General features: G+C 37.6%; 1 protein-coding gene across 1 annotated transcript in view; it reads left to right on the top strand.

Moving 5' to 3' along the window:
- Positions 1-15,093, top strand: part of HOMER1 (homer scaffold protein 1) — a 90,173-nt gene that overhangs the window by 69,878 nt on the left and 5,202 nt on the right. The window contains exons 6-8 of the mRNA XM_065047397.1: positions 254-410; positions 12,612-12,722; positions 14,363-14,443. Coding sequence (XP_064903469.1) covers positions 254-410; positions 12,612-12,722; positions 14,363-14,443 — 349 coding nt within the window. The remainder of the gene's footprint in view (positions 1-253; positions 411-12,611; positions 12,723-14,362; positions 14,444-15,093) is intronic.

Genomic DNA, 15,093 nt, shown 5'->3' with positions numbered 1-15,093 from the left:
TTTTATTAAAAAAAATACTCTGCTGAACTGAGAGGTTAGAGTTTGCTTTCCAATAATGATATATTTATGTTTTCTGAATTTACAATTTTGATGATGTCAGCATTTGGATTATCATTTGGACATACAGTCACAGGATTTTTGCATAATTCTTTTTTTTCCTGTGTAGTTTGAAAAAAAAAAAAAAGGCATTTTAATGAAAAAAAAAAAAGGAAGAGATTTTGGAGCTCTGATCATTCTCATTCTGTCTGTGCAGTTCGACAATCAGCAAGCATTGGGAGGCAGAACTGGCCACGCTCAAGGGTAATAACGCTAAGCTCACAGCAGCCCTGCTGGAGTCCACTGCCAACGTCAAACAATGGAAACAACAACTCGCCGCGTATCAGGAGGAAGCAGAACGTCTTCATAAGCGGGTAAGTCGAGGCAAATGGCCAGGATCCTTGAGGTAGAAGTACTAGTGACTGTATTTGCTAATGTCCAAGTAAAATAAATAAGTTTATTGTTGGGGCTTTAGGTTAATCTTTGAGACAGAAATTAATGATAGCTTTAAAGCACGGAGTTCCTCCATTGGGAAATTCTTTCCTTTGTAGCAGTTCTTTTTCCGCAAAGCATATTGTTTCAGGAAGTTATCTAACCTTAAGAGATGTTTGCCAACTTTAACTTCATTTGATGCCATCACATCTGTTTCAGTGCCTTCTCCATAGCATTACACTTCAGTCCTTTTTGCATTTAAGACCACAGAAACTTGATATCAAATCTGTAAGTTAAAGAAACCATGTTATAGTTTCCACATATAACAAAGATGAACAGTTCCCTCCCATCCTTGCACTTAAAGAAAACGGAACATAGATTCAAGATCATTATATGCAATTAAGAGATCTGCTCCTGCTTTCACACAGGAGGTGCTGCTGGTGAATTTTGAAGAGGTCATTTGGCAAACCAGAAATTAGTACACAGTGGGGGAAGGAATAACAGTGTTTGAGAGAGGAATAATGCATGCGAGGTTGAAGGCTGCATTATGAAAACAAGTATACAATATTTTCATTTATCTTTTCACATGTAACTCTTAATGTATTGCATAATCTATTCACCTTTATCTGTATGAATTTGTCATCCGAGCTTAGGACACTTTTTTATGTGCAAAGTGAAGGCAAGATTAGCACATTTATGGAGGAAAGATATCTTTGATTAAGCAGTATAACTTTTGTTAGTATCAGTTAACTTAGAAAAATATAAAGGAGATGTCAAGAAGTTAAGAAAACAAAAACGGAAAACGGAAGCATTGCTTTTTTGCATGGAAACAGATTTCACGAATATGCTGAAAAGAAGGGAAAAGTGAAGTCGCAAACATGGCAGACCTTTTAATTTGGTTTTGTATGCTGTACTCACCTATATGAAATGAGGTGTGGCAATTAGCCAAATCCTGCAAATTTTGAAGGGTTCTTCACACCTGCTCTCGACCTCTCCAGCTGGATGCTGTTAGTATTCCCAAGAACAAGGTTCATTTTAATCTGTAGGGGTAGAAGTGCAGCAGGCTGCATCGAACCTGGGGATGTGGAAAAGTAGCGAGAATTCCCTTGAGCTGAGAAACTTTGGGAAATGTCAGTTTTGGGGGGCTGTCCTACTCCTCGGCTGACTTGCAGACAAGGATTCTGAAGTCTCAGCTAAATGGTTTGATAGGGGATAACAACAATTTCCAATGGACTGTAACTGCATGTGCCATAGCTGGATGGATGAAATGCATGAAGTGTAATTAAACTGGTGCTTTTTGCAAAGTGCTTTCAGTTCAGGCAATTGGCACTTGCTGACAAAACTGCTTTGCTTCAGAAATTTCCCAGTCAGGCACAAGCTTGTCATGGTGTACAGAGAGAGGCTCTTGCTTTGCCTGTCATCTCATTTAAGCTTCTCCTTCAGAAGAGTGGAAGTTTGAAGCTGTGCTTCAGGTTTGTGAATATATTATAATAGTCATTGTTGATAAAATGATTTAAATAACAACCTCGTATTAAAAGTGCCGATGTTCAGGTATATTTGAACATCAGATAGGCTTTACAGTGAAGAATTCATCATGAAAATGTGGGCACAATGAGGGAACATTCTTCCTAATAAAATGTATTAACAGCTTTTATTGCAAAGTTGAGACAACATAGTCCTTACCTAAGAAAGAAAAGTAACATGAAACAACAACAGCAGCTGCATTTGCTGTGGGAGACCTAACCGAACAAGACAGGCAAAGATCCCTTTTTCTTACTGTTACTTTTGCTCTTGTTGAAATCTTATTTAAAATCTGTTACTGGAAAATACAGTTAATGAATATAGGAATTTTTAGCATGTCACTTTGCTTTTATATGATACTACCCTTGACAGAAGTAGTAACAAAGTATTTTCAGCTACATTAATTAATAACTGATGATTTTTCATAACTTTCGCCCAGCAAATTTTCTGCAATTATTTTGTGTTTCTCAGGGAATGCAAAAATCTTATAACATGGGATCATCTACACTATGCTCTTCTCATCACCATTTATACGCCTGTATGAAATGTTGCTGCAATCTCTGACCTTGAGGCTTGTTGATATCTCACGTAGAATATAGGAACGCTCCGTGTCTGTGTCTTTCTGGACATGCCTGTGAATTATGGCAGGACAGTTCATCAGGAGTACTGCCCTCTGTTGGAATTGCTTTTAGAAGAATATAGACTTAGATAACCCAGTAAATAGAACTCTCTAGTCAAAAGTAGACAGATCATGTAAAAAAATATCAATCTCAATCTGTTATTCATACAGTGTGATACAAGAGTTCTTCTAACCTACATGCTGGAGACTGATTTTTCAAACTGAAATAGTGCCCCATTTCAAAAAGAAACTGCAAGTGAGAACAGTACTGCCGACATCAGCTGCTATATTTAGTTCCATTTAATAATATATTTGATAATATATTATGTGGTTTATACATAATGTAATTGTGGTATTAACTTCTAGTGTTTGTTAGGTTCATATACAAGTTTTGGTGCCTGAGTCATCTGTCTGCAAGCTACGGCAGACTCATATCCTCTGTCAAGTGTGGTGTGTGGGGGGAAGTAATGCATATTGATTAGTAAACTTTGCATTATTATTTCCATCTTTAGTTTCTTCTTTACATAAACAGCCTTATAAAATAGCCTTATTTACATAAATAGTTTCTTCTTTATATTAAAAATATTACTGCCAATCCTGTCTTAAGAGGTGACTTCTTAGGGGACCTTTTCTATAGTTTGAACTTTGTCATGTTTTATTTACAAACATCCTTTCATTTTGCATTCTGTCTCATTCTTTTATCTCCTATTTTTTTCATTCACTGCGATAAACCGGTTCTTTCATCTCATACAGTATTGGTTGTAAACTTTGCTTTTTTACTTGTTTTACATTATTTTAAGCCAAATATTTTTTACTCTATAATTGTTTTCAAATTTAACTGAAATAGGTTTTCTGTGTATCACATTTTAAAAACTTCTTAAAATACAAAAACAAAGCTAAAATGGCCTTTCATTGATTTTGATTGCATTTTAAAAAATTCATTTCATTTATTATTTGCCATTTCTGATTAAGTGTAAGAATTACTCATCTGTCAGTTCAGTTTTTCATATTTTCACATTTATTTTTTTCTCTGGGCCCTTTATCTTCCTTCTTCCATTTGTTCTCTGCAATAATAATGCCTACAACTGAGACGAAACAGAATACAGATTCAGTGTGGCTGAGTGCAAAGTTCCCAATAAATAAAAATTTTCTGCTCTCTTCTGATATGTTATGAGCTTAATTCAGACATGCTGTACTTTGATATTTTGTCTGACATAGTATTTTTTGAAAGTTTGCTAAATGATTGTATAGATTTCTCCCTCTCAAACACAAGAGATGATAATTCTGGGAGGATGTGATGCCCAGTCAAGGACTTAACTTGGATCCCGCAGCCTTCTCTCCTCTAATCTGCTTAAAAGCAATTTAATAACAAGGGTTTCCCTCAGACGGGGTTGGGGAGTACTCCTACACACCTTGCATAGCTTTTTGAAATCAAAAGAAATTCATGAGCTTAGAACAGCTCAGTAACAGAAAGAAAAACCCTGAAGTGAGCCACTTCAGACACATAGAGTGGCATCGGTACTAACATTAATCCTACTACCACAATAAGGAAAGGATTGAATGGTGATATGAATTATGGAAAGTAACCCGAAGTTCTGTCTTTGTCATGTTAAAAATGAAAATGATGAATTTTTTTCTTGCATGCTAGCTGCTGAAGTAAATCATCCTATGACACTGGGCAATAGCACAGAGTAATAACACCAGTGCATAATAATAAGAGCTGCAGTCCTTGAAGATTATTCATCTGCAGCAAAAGAAACCTAAGATAAAAAGATAAAGGGAAGTGATCACACTCTTGGGTATTCCTGAAAGAACAGAGAGGTAAACTCTTGAATTCTAGCTTGTTATTTTACCAGGATTTCCTACAAAATAAGATGAAATTAGCCTATTATGTTCTGTTTCTTTTATTCAATGAATGAAATAAATATGAAGACATCTTACATAGTTGCCACCTGACAAATAATGGACGTTAATTTCACTACTGCTAAAAGATGTTTAAAAATGGATATTAAAAAATGCATGAGCATACAGAAATAAAACTGTGGTCATTTTATTGGGCTATTTCTGTGCCACTTATAGAAAACAACAATCTATAAAACCAGTTATTAAAGTCTGCAAGAAGTATGGAGTGCTATATAAGCCATCTGCTGAGATCTGTAGAAAATCTTTGCAGATCCTTTAGCAGTCACCTCCATATTTCCACCAGCTGCATTAATAACTGAATAACCAAAACTAAATTTTGAATATGCAGATGAAATAAAGTTACTTTCTGAATCAGAGCCCATATTGTGGGCTTCATACTTACTGAAAAGTCTTACTAGCACCAGTGTGGGACTACTGTAAATAGCTGCGTTTATGTGGCCAAGGAAGGATATTATCTAAAAGTATCTAAAAGTGGAAGTATGAAAAGTGACAGAAAGTGTAGTAAAAAGAAATACAGAAATGGAGTTTTGATCCAGAAATTTATTGGCAGTGTGCCTTTTTTATGTGATGTCTATCTGCGCTGGTTTACCGGAGAGCAAGTTAATTTTCTTCAGGTAGTTAGGTACTTTTCTTTTTCGTAGCTAGCACGGTCATTTTGATAACAAGAAGATAACACCCCAGGACAAGATTATCATTTTTCTTCAAGTAACTTTCCAGTGTCTTAGACATGGAACAAAGAGAATGTAAGCGTTTACTGGTATCTATTTGTTGTCTGGGAGCCAAGGCCTGTTCTGAGCTCTGTGCCTGCAGGGGTGAGTAGCGAGGAAGTGGGGCAGGGGTGGGGCAGAGCTTGACTGACATCCAGGGTGATCAGTGAGAATATTCCATCCCATTAGCATCATGCTTCATATTTAATGAGAGTTGGGTTTTCCAGCTAGAGAGACATAGATGCAGAGACCTGTTCTGGTTCTGCTCCATTTCGGTTGAGTTCCATTCAGAAGTTCCTTTAGTTTTGCGTTTTGCCATCCTGCTTCAGCCTTTCAGCCTTTTTCACTTTTTTTTCTCTCTCTCTCTGGGATCAGCCATTCGGGACCAGGGTGCTCTCCCTCTTCCCAGGCTACTCAGCTGCTCTCAACCCACAAATTTCTCCCTTCCCTCTCAATTCTCTCCCCAATTTGGGGGACGGCAGGGAGTGAGTCAGTAGCTGTTGTGGTTGTGATTGCTAACTCAGGTTAAACCAGGACACTATGTCTTCTCATCCCCTATTTGAGATTATGTCCCTCCTACCCCCACTAAACAATACAAACTTACACTGTATCTAAATTTTGTTTGGTTGATAAAAAAAGTTATCTATGTGCAGCTTCTTTCTTAAAATACTGTAATTAGCATGTGGTTAGAGAGCAGCTTGGTACCGTTTGTTTACAGTGTAAATAGATGAGCATTTTGCAGGGTAGTTATGGGTAGTTTTGCAATTTAACCAAAACAATCAGATTATAATTTTGTCAGTATTTGTCTGTGCATTTGTTTGAAAAGATGTGTGTGCAGATGGACCAATTCTGAGTGCGCAAGAAACAAACAACCAAGTCCATGTATTTACGTATGCAGTCCTTTCATCTGGAATTGCAAGTCAACTATTGTTGCACTAGAAACTCCTGAAAAGGCAAAAAAAAGGGCAGCTCTTGCCCAAGTGAGGTCATAATGTAAAATATTGACCTAATGTTCAAGAGAGATGTTCTGGGGAGTATCAGATTTTTCTATGACACAGTAAGATCTGGAAAGGCTAATTGTTCTAACTGTGATAATGGAGTTTTTAGAAGACATATGGAAATGTAGCAACTGTTTTTTATTTTTGAACTTACAATCTTGCCTTAAAAAGAGTTTATGTTTCAGAGCAGTAATTATCTCTGTAAGGTCAGTTATCCTCCTCACAGTGGAACTAGTTTCTAATAAAAAGAAATCCAGAGTAATATTTTAAAAATCCTTGAGAAACCATTGCAGAGGCTGACCACCTTTTTTTTGCATGGTATTAGGAAATAACAAAGGAAAAATACAAGCATTTTATTTGAGGGGATATGTGGTTTTTTTTCTTAGATATACATTTTTTCTCCTCCAATAACCATTTCAGCTTCATGTTACTTTCGAAAATGGTGTATGTTGTCAGTCTTGATGTTAGACTGACAGAGCGTTTCCTAGGACAGGATTTCTGAAACCAATAGGTATTCTCAGCTTCTTTGTGTGATTCCTAGTACAAATAATCTGCATATTTTTCAATTTTCAACCCTTTATTAATAATTAACGTTTCCTAAAAAGACCGCCTCTTTTCAGACAGAGCAGGTGATCCAGGTTATACTTCTGAAATCCAAACGTGAATTTGGCTTTTTTTGACGTATGGTGAACTGCAGGCAAGTCTTTTCTGTCTTCTTCTGTTTGCCTTGGTTTGTTTTTAGAGCAGATTTGCATTTAGGACCCAAGACTATTTCATTAGGCTTTTCCTGAGAATTCACTTTCACTGAATGTGTCATAAACCACATTATATTTTGGAAAAACAAAACAAAACAAAACAAAACACCAACCTAACCTGTTGTCACTCTGGGAAAGGAATAAAAGCTTTTATAGGCAGATCTCTCATATTCATCTTTCTAAGAAACATAGGAAAATTGTTAAGATACATTTGTCTGCAAGTTATAAAAAGCATACTTTGTGGAGGCATGCCACAAAATCTTTATGTGGTCAAAGCTTTGTAGTATGAAATCTATCCTATAATTCCAAAACTCTCCAGGAAAATGAGGAAATTACTGGGTTTAAATCCTCAGGATGAAAGGGATGATATCTCTGTAATGTGTTTGCTATTGCATGTATTTCATGAGCTGGCCAGATAGCTGGAAAAAGTATTTGCTAATTAGATTGCAGAGAAAGGTATGTCCCCTGAAGTTCGTATTTGCATTATCAGTTGCAAATAATAATGCGTGGCTGAAGGTTAAAGCATCAATTTTAGTAAACTTCCTCTATTTTCAAAAATTCCTACTGCAGTGTCATTACTTCACAAAAATGGAGTAGATGATGGATTATTCCTTTTTCATCTCTGTAGAAATGAATAACTGTGGAAAACATTTTGATATTTCCATGGCTTGAAGCATCAGTGCCCACAGAGTAAAATGTGTCTTTTTCAGCAAAATCTTTAATTGTTTTCTCCAGTGAAAAAAGTAATATATTGTTGGTAATGCACAAAACTCCCTCCTGCCCCCAGGTTATCATTTTATCTATGAGTACTTGGAGAACTGCAATAATTAATTTGCTGTCAGAAGTGATGTATATGAATAATACTATGGTGTGATTTTTGTTCTTTCAGCAGCAACCTTGAAAAGCAATTTTCCTTGTTTTCTGCATTTTCAGATTTCTTAGCACTAAAAATCTTTCTCGAGTTTTTTATTCTTGAAAGCTATACTGGAATTATTTTTATGACTGGCTTGTAGCATGCTGTCTTGCATCTTAGTATCCACCACAAAGAACTGACAAGCTGCTTCTGCATAAATTATGTGGTACTTTATGCAGTTACTCTTAGTTTTGCTGAGCCATGCAACACAATTTCTCTTCTCTTTGTGGAAAGCAAAGGGCTCTTTTTCCTTTGTAGGAGGTTCATCTTGAATTATTGATGGAATAATGTTGTCACAGATACAGTTATGATCCATTTAGGGATGTAACTCAACTAGACTAAAATACATACTTAAATTCAGTCCTGCATGTGAGCACTCTGCCTCTTCTGCATTGTAGCCTGGGCTAGTAGACCTTGGATATTGCACTTCGCAGTGAATAGAAGGGATAAAAATACCTTTAGGAAACAACAAGGTAATGGTGTCAAGTATATAAAATAGGCTACAGCTACACTGGAAATATATTCTTATCTGCCTTTCTTTGCATTTCTGTAGCAGTTGAACTGATTTCTGTATGAAGTTTAGAAGGAACTTCATAACCTCTTAGTACTGAATTTAAGATGCTGAATAAAAACTATTGTTTGAGAATAGAAGTGTACAAATTTATCTCAAGAAAGTGGTTAGAAAAATGAATCAACCTGCAGCAAACACAGCACAGATTCATGCAGTCAGTAATTATTTGGGGAAGGAGACCACTCAAAATATTTCTGTTATTCCCGCCTCTTTGCCTCTAACTGAAGTCTTTACTTGTGAAGTAGTTGTCTACGTTGGGAAGTGGTGCAACTCCTCTCTCGGTTTCTTTGTGATTTGATTCAGTTTGTTTTCTTTGAGGGGTTCCTCAGTCTTCTGAAGCTTTGGGCAGTCACTGTCTTGAGCTCACATCAAGAGTGTTGCTCCATGTTGTGTTAAGAGGCTCAAAGCCTGACTCCCCTGGTGTTCCCAGCAATGCAGTGTGCAATAGCTGTCTGCTGCAATGAAAATTTCTGCCTGGCTGTTGAGCCTAGATTAAACTTTCCAGAAAATTCTAGAATGGCCTCTGCTGAGAAGGTCTAGGCTCTGCCAGAAAAAGTTGCCTTTTCAGCTGATGTATTTCTCACTGAAGTCTGGAGTTAAATATAACGCCAGCCATACACTGGAAGAGTTAGCTCAGTGAATAGTCACTAAAAAGCCATTTTAGAATTTTTTTTCCTATGTGCAATCCTTACCTGGATGAAAAGTGCAAAGTAAAGAAGAAGAAGCTAAGAACAATATTTTTTTTTTTCATTTTTAGACTCAAATACAAAACCACAGTATTGTCAGTGCAGTCTTACAATAGCACGATAGAACCTTGTTTCATCAGTTTTTGTTCAAAGGCTGTTCTTTTAGTCTGAATTCTGTACTGGAAACAAGGCTTAATCACAGGTACATTGCTCAGTGTTGCTGTGCAAAGGCTTGAAGGATTGATTGAGCCTTGCTCTTAAAGATGAAACACCAAATGAGGAGATGTCCTGAAAATAGTACATGGGAGGGTCAGACTAAAGCATTTTAACCTCCTTTTATGCCTCCTTCTGTGCATAACGCATAAACAGTTATTTTTAATGATTTTTGGGCCATTGGTCTTGAGAAAAATAAATTCAATTTGAAACAAGGAAATAGAGCAAGTAAATGCAATCCAGATTTTTGCCTAGAGCTTTATCTTTTGTTACTTCTCTTTTCAACTGCATATTCTTTATATCACATCATTTTCTAGCCCATCTTACTTTACGGATTTTTTTGAAAGGATCACAATATTATTTGCCTTTTTATAGGTATATTCAAGAAGATAACATCATGAAGATATCTGACATGTTTTGAGTTTTCTGTAGGAACAGGCATTAAAATAAGACTGTGATTAAAGTAACCCCATTTTTAAAATGGAATTTGTTATTTTTTTCCAACTTACTGATTTTTCATCCAACAGTAAACAAAACATTTGAACAATGCATTATTTTCTTGCATAAGCAGTAGGAGATGGACATTTGCCCAGAGAAAAGCTGGAGCAGAGTAAGACATTACAGGCCATTTAGCATTGGTAATTAATTGCCCTTCTGACAGCACTTGCCTCTGTTGGCAAGAAGGTTTGTGAGAGCACTACCTGCTCTGCTCAAGCAAAATTAGCTGGGTTTGCTTGAGCAATTTCAATAGGTGTCTTGAGTTAGTACGGACTGGAGTGTACTGGGGAGCGTGAACGTCCAAGTGCTTCCTTGCTCGCAGGGTGAGATGCTTCTGCACGCTTGCTTCCAGGGCACTAGGTGCTAGGACAGAGGTGTTTTGGGGACTGAGTTTTCTTCTGTCTCAGCCAGTGGCTGGAGCTGAGTCTAACAGTTTTAAAAGAGAGATTTGCCTTCTTGGAGGTTGCCATACAACGCTCTGGTCTTTCACAAGGGGTGGGAGAGGGCCTGACCCTGTGTTCCTGTAACAACCCTAGCCATGGGTTCACAAATTCTTCCACCTCCAACTCAAGACTTGGGTCAGCAGAAGAGCTTGGAAGTGTTTAAGACGTTAAACATCGCAAGTGGGGAAGGTGAGTGAGTTTGACAGTTCCCACAAAACTCAAGAATGAGATAGAGATCTGCATAAACCCACAATGTCAGAAATACAGGAACCTGTGTAAAACGGAGGCAGCTCTGCGAGATAGGGAAGGGCTCTTGATAAGGTAAGACACCGAGCAACCAAATGTGACTTCAAAATTGACCCCATTTTAAGCAGGAGGCCCCAACTAGATGACCACCAGCATCCCCTTCCAGCCTGAATTACTCTGAGCCTCTGTGATTCTTGCTGTATCTAGATGTTAGTTCAGACACTGTGTAGACTTAGGTTAATAACGGTCACGTGTTCCAATTCTGCTCATTGTGTTTGTGTTATTGTAGTGGTGAGTACTGTAACAGTCACAACTGGTAGGAGCCACAAGGAATCTAAATAGACATTTTTGTGTAATTGAAGCAAATTGAGTAAATTTTCTAAGACTTCAGTTTCCATGTTTAGTGGCATATAAAACTGAGCAAACTGCTATTACTTTTTGCCATGAACACTGATATTTCTTCTGGGACAATTCCAGCAAGTAAGATAGTTCTTTGTGATGGGGTGTGAGGTTTTGTCTTACCAAGCTATATCCTCATCCCTCATTCCTCTTATACGTCTCAAGAATTTGCTGTAATTTCAGTTGTTTCTGTTTATAAATACATTATGTGCAAAAATGTTTCATCACAGTTTTCCAGTAGTGGAAACCAGACTTGTCATGGCTGTCACAGAGAAGTTCATGCCCTGTGACTCAGAAAGGAGAAGTCGATAGGGATTTTATTTTAATTTTCTTGTATTTCATCTTGGCTTTCCTTTTACTTCTTTCTGTGGTCAGTGAGTTTTGAGCCTATAAATAGTTCAGAGTCTGAAATTACTGGAATCACAGTGGCTTCACTAGCTAGTCTACATCAGTGCTGGAGGGCACCCACCTTGATTCCTCAGGATGTTCTTTTATCTAAGAAATAAAATTGTCCATCTAAGGGCTACTTCTCCAAGAAAGTTAAATGGAGACCTAAAGGGTTTTCTTACAGAATTGTGTAGCATTTTGTTCAAAGGATTTGGGGGACAGATTTATTAGTTACTGTAGGTAGATGGTGCAGCTCTGTTGAAGACTATGTACTAAGATTGACAGGCTCATATCTTCAGTATAAAAATGAGTTATTAGGTTGTAAATAGTATTTTTAATATTTCAACAGTTTATTATGAAACAATAGGTGTTAGTGCACACATCCACGCAGACGTGCAGTGTGAGAGAGCTCTGATATCTTGATCTGTAATTTGAGAGGTACATGAACAAAGACTTTTCTGCATAGACTCTAGCTGCATGGATTTTATTTCTTCAGTGCAGATGCTGGTTTTGACAATTGTTTATTTGTGAGTGACAGTATATTAGCATCTCTTTGATTAAAAAAAAAAAAAAAACAACAAAATAAAAAGGGTGTACCACTGCCAGGTATCTTAACTTATCCAAGGGCAGATGGAGAGTGTTTGCTGTCTGCTAATAAAGAGGAGCGATGCAAATCCAAATTGTGCCATTAGCTGTTGGCTTTGTGACTGAGAGATGAGATGTGAAACTAGAGGAAGTAAGAAGTTGGCAGTTGTACATTGGTGGCTGAGTGTCTGCTATTATCTTTGGATGCCAAGTCGGAAATTGAGGCTGTGAAATGTTAATAGGTTTGCTAGGAAGTGGGTGAGCATTCTGGCTTAGTTGATGAAGATGGTGAAAAATGAAAACGTGTCAGATGGAGAGGTTAGTTAGACAGACAGATTTGTGTTTAATCGTCTCGCCATTACTGACTCTGAAATGATAATTTAGCTTCTTTCATAAAAATCTCAAAAATTAGTGAGTATGAGTTTTACTTAAATGTTCTTTTCAGCCTGTGACTTGTTAAATTTATTGTTTCCAAGAAGCCATAGCAACCATTTTATGCTAAACAATTAATTAAGGAGTTTTATGCTAACTTCATAAGAGCACCTTCGCTATTTTAATCAACATAAGGCATACAGAACTAAGGATATATTTCAAATGCAGCTATTGATGCGAAGAAGAAATAGTACCTTGAATTTGTTGAAATTAATTCTCTATGTGGTATTTCTACTTATTTCAACAGGTGACTGAGCTAGAGTGTGTGAGCAGTCAAGCCAATGCAGTCCACACACATAAAACAGAATTAAACCAGACAATACAGGAGTTAGAGTCTACACTGAAGAAAAAAGAAGAGGTATTTGCTACCATTTATTCTTGGATTTTCTATTGTGTCATTTCTAAAGACTTTTGATATTAAGCTTCATGATGGCTCGTAAATACTGCATTATTTCCTATAGATGATACAAAGTAAATTTATTTTTCAGCTTCTTTGAAATTATTAACATTTTTCTGTGTATACAGTTATACCAGTCCAATATAGGGCTGGGCATCTGAACAACAAAAAAATGTGTCATGTTTTCCTGTTTGCTTTTACCAAGCATCTCTGTTTGCAAAAGTCATAAGTGGTTTCCACAGAGCAGTCATCACACTGCTGCAAGCCAAACGCACTAAGAAGGGAAGCTCTCATAAACATGCTTTTGAGTTTGGAAAAAGTAATAGATCAATGCCTTTTTCAGGCCAATCTGTTTTTCGGGCTGTGTTAATACAGCTGACTTTTATGATCCCTAAGATCAGCCCATTCCTTAAACATATTCCAAGCCCCCAACCTGAAATCTGAGGATATTTTTGTGCCCTTTTCTCTGGTCTGGACCAGCACCAAGAAAATAAAAGGAACTAGAGTAGCACCTGCACAGGCATGGGTCCTGGGGAAAGCAGATTTGTGCCACAGAATGATCAAGAATCGCCCCTTTATGAATAGGAAAAGAGAGGTGGAAGGAGCTGCATGTGAAGGATTATTTGCCCTATGTAAGACCAAATCCCTTGAGCCCTCCGTGACAGATGCCATGGGCACTGGTGTGCAGGTTTGGAGGGGGTTGCAGGGTCCTGCCTCCAGCAGAGCAGTTTTCAGGTGTTTCCAAAGAGGATACAGGAGAGGCACAGTAGTTACAGAATATTCTCCCAAAATGGAACAAAGCATTTTACAAACTCCCTCATACTTAGGAGACTAGCCTCAGCTTGATAATGTGTCCCATTTTGGTGCCCATCCACTTCTGAATTCTGCTGAGCTGTTCGCTGCAAAGAGATCTTTCCAGAAGTGGTTTGGGGAGGTGAATATGCCCTTCTGGGGAAAAGTATTTAATAGGTTTAAGTTTGATGCCTTTTAGTTTCATTAGCTGTTTTTATTCTTATCTCCTGAAAGTAAGCTAAGAAAAAGTTTCTCTTCCATTCACTATTTTATCTGTATTTGTTATTTTAGTACCTAATTACTTTCTTCTTGCTAAATTAGAGATACCATTTCTTTTAGACTCACTTTTAACAGAAAACAATGGTCAAAGCAGGAAGTTATTTGATGCTCTGCTACTAGTGGCAGAACAAGCACAGATGAAAGTTGGATTTTTCCATTGAAAAAATGGAGAAGGATAGATTCTGATATAATTTAAAGTATAAAATTATTCCTCTAATTACAGGACCCTTAATTTTCCATGAAAAAAAAAAAAAAATTCAGATCTTTTGTGTGGAAGAGGAAAACTTTGATTTTTTTTTTAGAAGTGAATGCTTATCTGTAGTGTTGTTTATTCACAGTGGAATTGCTCTTTAGGCACCATGATTCAGGAGCACTGAGATTGGGGCTTACACTTCATGTGCTGTGCTGGGCAGTGGCCAAGTGCCAGTTTTGGTATCATTGCAAAGGCTTGCTCAGGAGAAGAGGTGATATCCAGCACTGAGGCCAAGCCAGGTAACGCATTGCTAGCAAGGTTATTTCTTCTCCCTTAGGAAATAGAAGGATTGAAGCAAGAAATCAACAATGCCAGAGAGCTCCAGGCACAGAGGGATTCTCTGACCCAGAAGTTACAGGTGAGCTATCTTAATTTAGGTAAGCATCATCTTAATTTAGAGTGAAGGGAAAAATTATCATCGTGTGAGCAGTTCACATCAGCAACTTGTGCTGCCTTCACTGGAGATGCCAGATAAATACATAAGTTAGACTGCATTGCAAAATGGTGGGTGGGATTATCCTTAGGAATTTGTATAAAAAGTTCCACTTGATGCAAGTTGCTATTTTACCCGAGGGAGCACACCCAAATTTCATTTACAAATCCACAGAGTACGCTTGGGCTAGCAGAAGTCCTGCACTGATACATGTCCTGGGCAGCTGTGGTCTCATTCTCACTGCCGTATCTTGCCAGAGGTCTTGTGTGCCATGGAAAATCTGCCTGTGTATCATCAGGTTGGAATGAATTTGTGTTCAGCTTTTAAATGTGCCATGAGGAAGAGAAGGTTAAAGGGTTCTTGTGTAGTACAGACTTTAAAAACACACTTTGACCTTTTATTGGAATTATTTAGAATTATTTTGTTTTTATTGGGTTTTTTTTCTGGGTTGTTTCTTTACTGTATGTAAAGCCAGATACCTCAGCCCACCAGAGTCAGTGTGGCCTCAGTGTACCCTCCCTTGCTACATCTGAGCAACTCTCCGTCACCGGGCTGACCAGCCAGCACACATACTC

The sequence above is a fragment of the Columba livia genome, chromosome Z (genome assembly GCF_036013475.1).
Source record: "Columba livia isolate bColLiv1 breed racing homer chromosome Z, bColLiv1.pat.W.v2, whole genome shotgun sequence".
In the NCBI taxonomy this organism is placed as follows: Eukaryota; Metazoa; Chordata; class Aves; order Columbiformes; family Columbidae; genus Columba; species Columba livia.
This window is presented reverse-complemented; position numbering and strand designations above follow the sequence as displayed.